Consider the following 13,253-nt stretch of genomic DNA (forward strand, 5'->3'; position numbering starts at 1 on the left):
TAGATAAATAGGTACCACTGCGGCAGGAAGGTAAGCAGCATTTCCATGCGCTCTGATTTACGGCACGGTGTCCTGTTGCGCCAGAAGCAGTTTAGTCATGCTGGCCACATGACCCGGAAAGCTGTCTGTGGACAAACGCCGGCTCCCTCAGCCTGAAAGCGAGATGAGCGTTGCAACCACATAGTCGCCTTTGACTGGGCTTAACCATCCAGGGGTCCTTCACCCTTTTACCTAATCAGAATGTATGGGGAGAGGGGCATCAATAGCCTCTCCACGGCTCACAGGTATAAGCAGAGCAGAATCAACTCAGTCAGCGCTTATAACTCCTGGAAATGCCCTTGCAGACCCACAGTAGAGCCATACAGCAGCCCAGGAGACAGATGTTTTTCAGCTCTTCCTTTGTGGAAAACCATCCTGGAGACACATGTCAAGGATAGGCAAGGCCACAGGGGGTGGGGGGGGCATTGGATGCACCTCTTACTTTTGTACCATTGGCTACATTCCAACCATGCAGAAGCTTTAAAAACAGGTGCTCCAAGATGAGATGACTTCCTTAGTTTAAACCAATACAATACAGGAAGAATGGGGAACCTACATACTGCTGGGACTCTTACTTCCCATCCGTTTCAGCCAGCATGCTCAATGGCCAGGGATTATGCGACGTAGTCCATCAGCACCTGGGGGGCACAGATTCCCCATCCCTCCAAAACAAATATAATCTAACAAGATGTCTAATGAAGCCCATAAGAGCTGTCCAACCAGCACTGCTTGATGTAACTATCTAGAGATTGAGGGCTCATCCAGACTTAGAATAACAGAATCATAAAACTGTAGAGTTGTAATGGACAAGAGCAGGCATAGGCAAACTCGGCCCTCCAGATGTTTTGAGACTACAGTCCCCATCATCCCTGACCACTGGTCCTGTTAGCTAGGGATGGTGGGAGTTGTAGTCCCAAAACATCTGGAGGGCCGAGTTTGCCTATGCCTGGACAAGAGTCATCTAGCCCAGCCCCCTTGCAATGCAGGAATCTTTTACCCAACATGGGGCTCAAACCCACGACCTTGAGATTAAGAGTCTTATGCTCTGTCTACCAACTGAGCTCTCCATTAAAGTTAAGAGAAAAACCTGCTCTTTAGCACTGAATCAGACCAAACGGCAACTGGGTTTTCCCTGGATTGACGTTTGTGCCGATTCTGCATTAAAGAGCAGGTTTTCTCAGGGAAAGCGGCAGGGCAAATGGAAAACCGCTCAGACCTGTGCTTTCTAGGCACGGGAAAAGCAAAAGTATGGACAAGCCCTTCGTTTAATTTCTATACGTACTGCTTAATATTTAAAATATCTCTAAACAACATACAGAAAACTGAAGCAACAACAGACAACAAACAAAATATTGCAAAAATACACAGTTGCATATAATAATGTCACATTAATACCAAGTTACTGATTTATATAAATCAGTATCAATTCATTTTCCTTCTGACACACCCTCCCTCTCCGCCTCTGGGTTATCACCCAGGATCCAAACCAACTCAGCTCACCCACAAAAGTCTCATAACAAGAAGAGTTCCTGGAAACAGAGGACACTGCCCTCGTCTGGCACCCTAGACTTGCTTTTTATGGGCAGGCCCAAAGGTGAATGGCCCTTCCTCAGGCTGCCCATAGCTGTGTCCCATGCAGTTGCCTTCTCCACACCTCGTTCCATGAGAAGAGCGCCTTTCTGCACCCTCTGTCCCCTCCTCCTTCTCCTGCACTATTCCAATAATAATAATAATAATAATAATAATAATAATAATAATAATAATAATATCTGCAGAGTCTCAGGGAAAGGCAGTTCCCAAGTCCACATCAGGACTGTCACAGAAGAGACTGCTCTGTTGAGCAGCCAGTGGAAGCCACGCTCCTAGTACTTCTATGAGAGGCAGTGTGGTGTAGTGGTTAGAATGTTTGACTGGGACCTGGGAGACGAGTCTTCAAATCCCAATGCAGCCATTGAAGCTCATCAAGGTGACCTTGGGTCAGTCAGTGTCTCTTAGCCTAAACCACCTCATGAGTTGCTATGAGGATAAAATAGGTAGAGGGAGATAAAATATATTGGGCTTCTCCGATCCAGATGTGCTGCCTGCTCATTGGAAAGGCCACATGCCCCTACTCCCTTCTGCAGCCAAAGACCAACACTCCTAGTTCTCAGACCTAGGAAATATTTTAAAAAAATCACCCAGGAGAATAGGTGTCAGTTCATTTCTACAATAGTTCTCAGACCTAGGAAATATAAAAAACATCACCCAGGAGAATAGGTATTTCTACAACGTCCCCAATTCTGAAACCTTGAGGTTAAATAACAGCAGGAATAATATGCATAAGAGCAGAAGCAAACGAGCAAAGACCATACGGTGGAAAAATCTGGAAAATGGATCCTAGTCACTGATGCGCTGGTCCGTTTTCCACCCCTGCCTAAAACTGCAGCAAACAGTGTTCAAAATAGGGCAAGTTGCAGCGAAGGATGCCAGGAAAAGGAGGAAAAGCACAGGGATTAAAGTATACACTGGGGTTGCAGGGGAGCTGCGCTACATGCAGCTGAGAGACGAGAGAGAGTGCTGGCCAGCTAGGATGAAGACAATAAATATCCAATCCAGGGAGTTTGGAGTAGGAGGGAGGAAAAATGCAGGAATGCAGGAATTGTTTGCCTGAAAGCCAGAGGAGGAGGAGCAGCTGCAGACAGCAGCAGATCCTGCAAACCACGCCCACAGCATCTCCAGGGACATCAAGATTAATCAGGCCTTCAATAATAAGGGAAGAACACAGGAGAGTGAGAGCATATGCTTCTTGAGATGAAAGCAGAGCCCAGGCTCCGAGTCCAGTCAAGCTCAGGCTGCAAGCCGAATCACGTCTACTCAGGACCAAATGCTATTAAATCCAGTACGTTCTCAGGAGCAAGTTCTATTAACCCCAGGCTAAGTGAGGTTAGGATCGCAGCCATAGGCTGTGTTTACACTATACCTTCTGAGGCATATTCTTCCCCTCATATAATTATTGGCTCAGTGCTTGTTCCCTTACAGCAGGTTTTCTTTTCTTTCTTTTTTAAAATAATTTTTATTGAATGATTTTATGTTACAAAACACAATACAGCCATACTACCACTAAATATAATTAAGAAATAAAAATTACATACATCAATATTTAGTTTGTTATTTGTTATTTACCGTCTTATTTCCTCCCAAACATTCCATACAAAAACACACATATGTGCAGACACCCCCCCACACACACCTGCACACAAAATGATAATAATGAAAGTAAATATTTTTCCCCTTTTATCTTCCAAAATCTTTTCTTCAACTTTGACTTCCTGGCAAGTCCCTTTGCATATATTTTATCTTACAATCGAATGTACACAAAACAATAAACCTTTCTATATAAATTTTCCAATACATTCTAAAAACAAAATAAATCCTTAATTGTTGTCCGCCTCCTTTTAGTTCCTTTATCACTCGAATGCTAGCACAGAGTCAAAACTATTATTGTATTTTTGAACATATCTTCTATAAACATCCCATTTTTCCGCAAATTTTTGCTCTTAGTTTACTAGTCAGTTGAGCCGTCTCCACCAATTCCTGTAATTTGATTTGCCAATCTGTTATTTTTGGAGTACAGCAGAGGTTTTCAACCTTTTTGAGTCCACAGCTCCCTTGACCAACTACATCCTTTCTGCGACATCCCTGTGGGGCTCAGGAGCCCAGTTAATGTCACCCCTTGCCTACAGAGCTGGCAGCCTCTCACCCCTTTTCGAACACCCTCCCTTGTGGAGGGTTCCCTCAGCCTCCTCTCGTCTCCCCTCTCCTTGGGAGTCCTTGGGCAGCTGCTGTTGCCACCGCTGGTCTCTGAGCTGCCCTCCCTTCCCCAAAGAGAGGTGCCTCTTCACACTGCCCCACAAGGGCCTGGGACTTGTCTATCTATTCCCAACAGCAAGCACTGGCAAACTGGCTGGCTGGGCTCCCTTGCTTGCTTGCTCCAAGGCCGCCTCAGCTCCTGACAACCAGCACCTCCTGACCAGCCCCAGAGGCATCATTTACCTGGGGACCTTGTAGCCGGAGCAGCTGCAACAAACAGCTGTGCAAGCCCTTTGGGAGGCAGAGACGTGAGAGGGAATCAGAGGAAGGAAAGAGGGACAGAGGCCAGCGTTGCCTGCGGCACCCCTGACCATCATTCAAGGCACTCCAGGGTGCCACGGCACACTGGTTGAAAACCACTGCCTGTTTACAGAGTTGAAATTCCCAGCAACACCTTGACAAACTAGAGTGCCCAGAGTTCTTTGAGGGATAGAATGTGCCTCAGGTGTACTTTGATGGCGCAGCGTGCACACAGCCTAAGTCTCCAAATCCATTATTTAACGCCTTAGGAGAATCTGAAAATAATAATGGTGTCCTTGAACACGAGCAAAACATATTTTGCTCAGACCTGTGTATCAGTTCTCAACAAATCAGGGATTAGGTGCCAAGGTAATAGAGAAGTGGGAGCAACGATGCCTCATTGCAGAGATTAAACCTAGCTTGATTAGGAGCTGTTCCTTTAATCAGGAGACGTAGCAACGTCCCCTTCTTTTTGTTCAGAATAATTTAAAGCAGCAGTATTTGTTATATGAGAAGGTCAACGGGCACACCTGTGCAACTCTGGAGTTCCTTTCTGCAGCAAACCTCTTCCAAAATCACAATAAGCTCATGGGCACAAGCGCACCCAAAGGGTCTTCTAACAAAGGGTCTTAACAAAAGAACTGACCATACTTTATTGGTCTATCAGAAAAAGCCCAGAAGAGCAATACAGCCCAGAGTGGCTGGGGAAACTCAGCCAAATGGGCGGGGTATAAATAATAAATTATTATTTATTATTATTACTACTACTACTACTACTACTACTACTACAAGAAGGGGGAAGGAATCACAACTCCTGTTCATTAGATCTCCCTTTGGAGAAGAAAGGAAATGGAGCACCTGTAAGCATGTGCAGAATGCGATATGAACTCACACTGATGTACAGTTCGGCCACCCACATTCCAACAAACATTTTCCCCTCCAAACGTTCTCCTTTGATAACGATGGTTACATGAGAACTATCACCTTGAGTTTATAGTTTTATGTAGAGCTGTGAATGTTCTATGACAGCTCCAACACCAGAGCTTATCAGGCACAATAAAAATCTGCGTCCCCTAGATTTCAGCAGTTTTTGTTTTATTTGTTTTTTTAAGTTTGTCTGGTCCTCATGGCTAGAAAGGGTTGGAAGTAGCTGAGAAATGCCTCCAGAAGCATTCGGAAGTGTATGTGCAGAGAAGCGGGGAGGCCGAGCAGGATTTCCAGTGGTTACAGAGGGAGTAGCTCTCTCCCCAGGATGAGCGGAAGCAGTGTAAAGTTTGTGAAATAAGGAAATATACGCAACTTTGTACACACACGGCACAGCATTACATTTTTTATTTCAAAATTTGCAATTCCTTTTTGCTTTTGTATTTTACTGTTGATATGGTCTGTGGGTTGAAGTTCTCGTTCTCTCTCTCTCTCTCTCTCTCTCACACACACACACACACACTTACCTATATGGATCCTGAACACTTTGCGAGTCAAACATTTTGGCTCCCAAACGCCGTAAACCTGGAAGTGAGTTTTCTGGTTTGTGAACATTCTTTGGAACCTGAATGTCCAACACGGCTTCCACGGCTGCCGATTAGCTGCAGGAAGCTCCTGCAGCCAATCGGAAGCCGCACCTTGGCTTTGGAAATCGAACGGACTTCCGGAAGGGATTCCGTTCGACTTCCGAGGCACCACTGTAATTGTCTGAGGATCCCTACCCCTAAATTGTCTATGAAATATAAACAGGAGACAGAATAATCTTTTCAAGGGAGATGGGACAGGAGATGAGGATAAGAAATATCCCCCACAACCCTCGAGATTAAGAGTATTGTGCTCTATTGATTGAGCTATCCCATCTCATGACTTCCTCCAAAGAAACCTGGAAAATAGTTTTTTAAGGGTGTTGGGAATTGAAGCTCTATGAAGGGTACACTCAAGTTCTTTGGAGTGGGGGCTTTAGATGCCAAGAGAGACAAGAGTCCCAGAATCTCTTTTTTACCCCCCCCCCCAAAAAAAAAGTACAGACAGGGTTTGACGTAGTGGCTCACACAGCAGCACACATTCTGTATCCAGGGCAGCTGTCTACCAGCTCCATCTGGTATGCAGGCTGAGGCCCTACCTGCCCACGACTGTCTCGCCAGAGTGGTGCATGCTCTAGTTATCTCCCGCTTGGACTACTGCAATGCGCTCTACGTGGGGCTACCTTTGAAGGTGACTCGGAAACTACAACTAATCCAGAATGCGGCAGCTAGACTGGTGACGGCCGCCGAGATCACATAACACCGGTCTTGAAAGACCTACATTGGCTCCCAGTACGTTTCCGAGCACAATTCAAAGTGTTGGTGTTGACCTTTAAAGCCCTAAACGGCCTTGGCCCAGTATACCTGAAGGAGCATCTCCACCCCCATCATTCTGCCCGGATGCTGAGGTCCAGTGCCAAGGGCCTTCTGGCGGTTCCCTCACTGCGAGAAGCAAAGCTACAGGGAACCAGGCAGAGGGCCTTCTTGGTAGTGGCACATGCCCTGTGGAATGCCCTCCCATCAGATGTCAAAGAGCTAAACATCCGATGTCAAAGACTTCTGAAGGCAGCCCTGTTCAGGGAAGTTTTTAATGTGTGACATTTTATGTATTTTTAATCTTTGCTGGAAGCTGCCCAGAGTGGCTAGGGAAACCCAGCCAGATGGGCAGGGCATACATAATAAATTATTATTATTATTATTATTATTATTATTATTATTATTATTATTATCTGCAAGGAAGCTTTGACAAGGAAGTGTGCATTTCGACATCAGATGCCGCCCTGGAGAATGAGCTCAGTGCCATTGGGCCCTGGCATCTGTTTCAGAAGCTGATACAGAGTCAGCCGCTCTCCAATATATAATTACATATTATCTCTCATATAATGCATTAGCAGCTGGGATACAGAACACGCCGCTCTCTGCCGAATTGGCAGCGGGAATGCATTTCCACTGAGCATGCGCAAAGTGTACTCCCCTCCGCGCACCAGGCAAACCACAAACATCCCCTCCTTACCGCTACAGGGTGTTTTTATTCACGTAAGCTTTTAAGGGCAGCGAGTTGGTGTAATTTTTAGAGCTGGTCTAATTATTCTTCCTAGGGTTTTATGAAATTTTAATGTTTGGACAAAAGGGTTTTCTTTCTATCACTGCACCGGGCATTGCACCATTACCAGAACATTAGCCACCTTGAACAGTTTCTGGAAAAGGCAGGATATACATTTAATAAACTAACTAACTAAGCATGGAAGGAGGGGAGGCAGGGAAGCAAAGTTCCCAGAGATCAGGAGAGAAACCATTATACGTGATTTGTGGTAATAGCTGGGGTCATCTTGTGGCTACGAGAACAAGCTATGATCTGGGAGAGGGGCCAGTTCCAGCCTCATCTCAAGCCTCAAAAACACTACATAGCTGGCCTTATGGGAGCCCCTATCCATCAGCCTCCGCTCCAACAGAACACCAGGCTCTCCTACAGGACTGTTGCAAGGGTCGCTGTGGCAATATATGCAAAATGCTCGGAATAATGGAAAATGCCACGTCTTAGTACGACCCAGTGAGCCACAAAGGACTTCAAAGAAAGGAATACATTCTCTGCCCAATGGTGTTCCTGGACCTGGAAGATGGCTGCTCTGCCTACAGACCTTTTAGAAAACCAGGCCCTTCACTCAACCCCATATGAAGCTGCCCTATATAATGCCTAGACCATATTCACTTCTTTTCAAGTGTCCCTCGTGTGCACAAGATGCAGAAGGGACGTGGGTGGCACTGTGGGTTAAACCACAGAGCCTAGGGCTTGCTGATCAGAAGGTCGGTGGTTCGAATCCCCGCGACGGGGTGAGCTCCCATTGCTCGGTCCCTGCTCTTGCCAACCTAGCAGTTCGAAAGACCGTAAAATTACAAGTAGATAAATACTGTATTTTTCGCCCTATAGGACGCACCGGCCCATAGGACGCACCTAGCTTTGGGGGGGGGGATAAAGGGGGGGGAATTATTTCCCCCAACGCCAGCCCCCAGAACAGGACCCAGAGTGATGCCGAAGCTGCATGCGGCTTTCGCATCGCTCTGGGAGCTTGTGGGGCTGGGGGCGGGGAAAGCAGAGCTTCCCCCTCCCCCAGCCCCCGGAACGGGACCCAGAGCCATTGGCATCGCTCTGGGAGCTTGCGGGGCTGGAGGAGGGGGAAGCCCTCCGCCAGCCTTCTAACCAAGTTGGGGGACAGCGGGAAAGGCACGCTGCGCCTCCCGCTGTCCCCCGAGTTTGCGGGGCTGGCGACGGGGAGGAGCAGGCTTCTCCCCCCCCCCCGCCAGCCTTCTAACCAAGTCGGGGGACAGCGGGAAAGGCGCACTGCGCCTCCCTGCTGTCCCCCGAGCTTGTGGGGCTGGCGGTGCGGCTCTCCTGAAGCCTGGTGTGCACCGACCCCTCTCGCTCTCCAGGCTTCAGCGAAAGCCTGCATTCGCCCCATAGGACGCACACACATTTCCCCTTCATTTTTGGAGGGGGAAAAGTGCGTCCTATAGGGCGAAAAATACGGTAGGTACCGCTCCGGCGGGAAGGTAAACGGCGTTTCCGTGCGCTGCTATGGTTCGCCAGAAGTGGCTTAGTCATGCTGGCCACATGACCTGGAAGCTGTATGCCAGCTCCCTCGGCCAATAAAGCAAGATGAGCGCCGCAACCCCAGAGTCGGTTACAATTGGACCTAATGGTCAGGGGTCCCTTTATCCTTTTACCTTAAGTTGGGGGGGACCTAACCTCTGGGTGGAGGGACAGAGAGAAAGCAGACAGGAGGGGCAAGGAGAACATAAATGGGAATGGACCAAAACAGACTGGGTGGTGTATCAGCATTTGCAGGGAGCATCCAAGCCAGCTGGTGGCATAACTTCATTAGAGTTTACAATTGTTTTTATCTGCTTTTTGGACCGGCAATGTTCTCCCCAGGAGGCAAGATGCTCCGTTCCTGGAGCTAATGGGATACCAGGCCGAAGGATGGAGCAGGAAGTACCCTAACCCCACCCACCGCAAGCACCCCGCCTTTGATATATCATCTCTGAGTCAATGTAGCCCTCAACAGGGAAGGGGGATGGATCACCACAGCTGATCTGCAACCATCTTATTCCTCTCCCAGGTGATGAGATGCAATATGGGACTTAGGTTTTGCGGGGCTGTCAGTCAAGCTGCCCTTGGGCAGATTGCCTCCACCCCCAATCTGGAACCAGTCTCCACCACTATCCGAAAGGGAGAAGGGAGGCAAGCAGCAACAGTGCCACCGCCTCCTCCTTCGATATGTGCTTGAAGAGGGATGGTGGGTGGACAGCAACAGTGAAGAAAAGGGTCAGGTGATTGGCAGGGAGCCCACCACTGAGCAGTGTTAGAAATTAGCCAGGCGCCAGGCACATTTTGCAGCTAGTGCAGGACCAATTGCAACCATGTGGAGATCTCTGGATGCCCAGATGGCAACTGGGGAGAGCAAAATGTCACTTAAGAGAAGGATCTGAAATAAACTCCACTGCAAAAAAGGCACTTAAGACATTCCATTGTGGTCACTGTAACCTAAGTTTTGCAATTAGGTTTTGTATCTGAATTTCCAGCACTGCCACCAAGGTGTGGGCCTGTTCAAGGATCCATCCTAGAGCGGAGAAGGGAGAATTAAAGAACTTCACTCAACAAATTTCAGCAAGTGAGTAATCTGCAACTTTGGGTGCTTCCAAACTGGTCGGCCTTTTTGCAGATGAATTCCACAGCATGTCATTCATGCAACAACAGTGCATTTGAGGTAGATTTATACTGGACAATCCACACATCGTTCCATTTTATTAGTAGTTCTGCAATGCTTCCCTGTGTTTGCTGTCTGGAGAGGCACTCTTGCACTACAGTGTGACAAAGGTCAGACACAAAAGAACCCTGGAACATTTGTGATGGGTACAGATTTCAGCGGAAAGTTACCGGACTAATTGGAAATAAATACCCAACCTGAAACCTCTGCAGGCACCACGGAAAGTGAGATCACAAATAAATGCCCTGGGTACCATCATGAGCACAAGTCATCACGAATGCACAATTAAGAAGGATGTGTAGCAGGCCATTTGAAAGACTGAAATGGGAGCCAGCAGCCACACTTTAGGGACCCATTTCAAGTAAATGAATATCAAGCCTTAATCCTATACAGCATGTCCTAATAACAAACTCATTCTCCAAGTCAGAATCCAAAACAGGGCCATCCACACACAAATGGGAGGCATTAGCAAGTTCTCAGGGGGACCTTAAGGTTCACAGAAGACCAGAAACACATTTAGGGGCAACAGGGTGGGGAAAACAGGCCAATGAGAACTGATCACACTTAGCACTTTGAAAGGGCATTGTGGAAACTGATAAAGAGAGTAGGAATTGTCCAGACTAGGAATTTTCCAGACTTGAAAGGGAAACCAGACAGACCGATTCTTCATGCACCAAAACCAAAGGTCCTAAATAGGTATAAACATGAAGGATGGTGGTGGAGGCACTGAGAGCCAGAAAAAGATAGATACACAGGTCAGTATTTGCATAGGGTGCCATCCGGTCTATGGTGAATCCTGTGGCCCCAGGCAGCCAACTGTACTACAGTACATATATTTTGTAAAAATTGGTCTTCTTCAACCTACTACCCTCCGGATGTTTTTGTACTACTAATCTCATCAGCTCCATCAGCAGGGATGATGGGGCTTGTAGTCAAAAACATATAAAGGGAATCAGATTGTATAATGCTGGTCTGGGGATTAAAAAATGTCATTCCATTACAATAAAAGGGAGGTCCATAGCTCAGTAACAGAGCATCCAGAAGGTCACAGGTTCACTCGCTGGCATCTTAACACAAGTCTGGGAAATATTCCCTGTCTGACTCTCTGGAGAGCCACTGGCAGTCATACTGAGCTAGCTGGGCACTGACCTGCAGCTTTCCCAATTATACCTGCTAGTTCCACCTGTCAAAGCACCTGCTGGACTCCCAATATCCAGACCCTACACTGTAACCCTCAGGGCAATCGCCAGCCCCACATAAAGCACCTTATGTCCCAAATAATTCTGCCACTCGCCAAATTTCTGTGATTTTGCACACAAGCTCTGTGTACCCCAACCTTCTGCACCAGCCCCACGCTCAACACCACAGACTCTTGATCACCTGCCCACTGTCTCTACACAGACATGCACTGCACCCCATATTGTGCAACTCACACACATGTCCCACCCCAAGTATCCTACCTCTTAACCCGCTGGCACTGCCTGACTCTCAGCACCCCACAGACCCTCCCAGGGTTGCTGCGAAACCCCAAATCGTTCACACAGATCCATTGCCTCCTCCAACTCCTTGCTCCTTCCCTTGGCGACGGCGGCCCCCACGGACCTCTGCCTTTCACCTACTGCACAGACAACCCTGCCCCTGAATAAGCCCCCAAGCCCCACACGATCCTCGTACTCTCCTGGCAAAGTGGATGCCAGCCTACACGAGGCGACGCCAGAATAAACGTGTGACAATCTCTCTCAGAAGGCGCCACGATATTTCTCTCTCTCTCTCTCCCCAAAACAAAACAAAAACAGCCAAAGATACTTTGCCCTTGGGAACAGCCCAACCCCAGAAAATGAAAAATCAGACCCCGCTAGAAAATTAAATCTCCCCCTCCCTCTTTTTGCCCTGTATCCCAACCAGACCCAGACCTCGGGTTCTGCCAGAATTGAGCACACTCTTCGCATCCACTTTTTATATTTTTTTTATTTTTTATTTTATTTTTGCAACCCACGCCACACCGCCAGCCTCAGCCCGGCCCCACGGAATGCCCCAAAACCCCGAGCCAAAGCTTCTCCCGGAGCCCCAAACGCGGGCGCATCCTCCCCCCCCCCCCGCGCGCGCTCTCTCCCTCGCACCTTAACGCGCGGCTCCCTCCCTGTTTAAAACCCCACCGCCGCGCCAAGCGCCAGCCCCCCCCCCACGCCCTACAACCAGCATCCCCCCTACACCCTCCTCTCCTCCTGCCCCACGCGTTACTCCCGGAGTTGCAATGCTTCTCTCAAACCCTCACCTCCCCCACCCAGGAAAAGTCAGGCACCCCACCCCGCGGTCCTTTTTACAACTGACCCCCCCCCCACTCCACGTCCTACGCAAATACAGCCCCAGCCCCCCAGCATCGGAAAGATCCAAGCGAGCACCACGCCCTGCCGCCAGCTCCGATCCTCCGCCCCCCACCCCCGGCAGAGCCGCCTGCCGCCCGGCCCCGCTTACCTCTTCCATGCTGGACCCCTCACGGTCTCCAAAGGGCGGCGCCGGGGCGACCCATGGGGGAGAGGAGGAGGAGGAGGAGGAGAAGCCCCGGGAAGCGGCGCCGGTAGCGGCGGGCGCAGCTGCAGAGCGCGCGGTCCTCCCCCTTGTGGCCGCCTGTCTCTCGGTCTGTCTGTCTCCACGCCGTGGCCCCTCCCTGCCCATTCCCCACTTGCAGCCATCCAAAGACGCAGCCGGGAGAGGGTCATGTGAGGAGGCTCCTGTCTCTTTTGCACGCTGGGGAATGGGGTTGGGGGGGGGGAGAGAGAGAGAGACCGGCTGAGGGAGGGGAAAGACAGGCAGCGCCCCCTCCCACCCCAGCTCCGCCGTCTGCTTGCCTGATGCAATTCTCCCTCTATCCCACCCCACCTTTTGCAAATCTACCGAGGGGAACGCCAGGTCTGTTGGACTGCTGCCCCTCCCTTAGCAACCCGTAAAGCTGCTATTATCAACATCAACCCATTCATTAAGAACCTACAAAGGGGGGGGGGTAGTACAAAAAAAAATAAACATCCCCCCATGCAATAAAGACTGATGCAATAAAGCCCCATCCCCACCTCAGTCATCGCTGCCCCACATCTTTTGCAAAGCGGAAGAGAAAACGCATGGTCTTCCAAGACGCCGCCCAGCCCCTCCTGTAGTAGCAACCCGTGAAGCTGTTGTCTTCCCCCGTTCCATACAGATGCAAGCAAGCAGCGCTTCCAGAGAGCCCGCTCGCCAAATGCAACGACCGCACACACACACACACACCCCACCACTACCCCCTACATAGGCTCTCCTGAGACCTCGTCTTTGGCAACCCCAAACAAAGATTGCATTCAATCCACGCGCGCCCCGCAAC

General features: G+C 49.2%; 1 protein-coding gene across 2 annotated transcripts in view; it reads right to left on the reverse strand.

Annotated features, from left to right (window-relative positions):
• The window catches only part of ARHGAP23 (Rho GTPase activating protein 23), a 171,602-nt gene extending 158,609 nt beyond the window's left edge, over window positions 1–12,993 (reverse strand). Inside the window, exon 1 of one of the 2 annotated variants that reach the window (XM_083469401.1) lies at window positions 12,970–12,993. In XM_083469401.1, the coding sequence (XP_083325527.1) occupies window positions 12,970–12,978 (9 nt within the window). In that variant the 5' untranslated portion in view covers window positions 12,979–12,993. Of the gene's footprint in view, window positions 1–12,376; window positions 12,593–12,969 lie in introns of those variants that run through there. The other variant, XM_083469399.1, reaches the window with a different exon arrangement.
• Between the last annotated feature and the right edge of the window lie 260 nt (window positions 12,994–13,253).

The sequence above is a fragment of the Podarcis liolepis genome (genome assembly GCF_965112155.1).
Source record: "Podarcis liolepis genome assembly, chromosome: 13".
In the NCBI taxonomy this organism is placed as follows: Eukaryota; Metazoa; Chordata; class Lepidosauria; order Squamata; family Lacertidae; genus Podarcis; species Podarcis liolepis.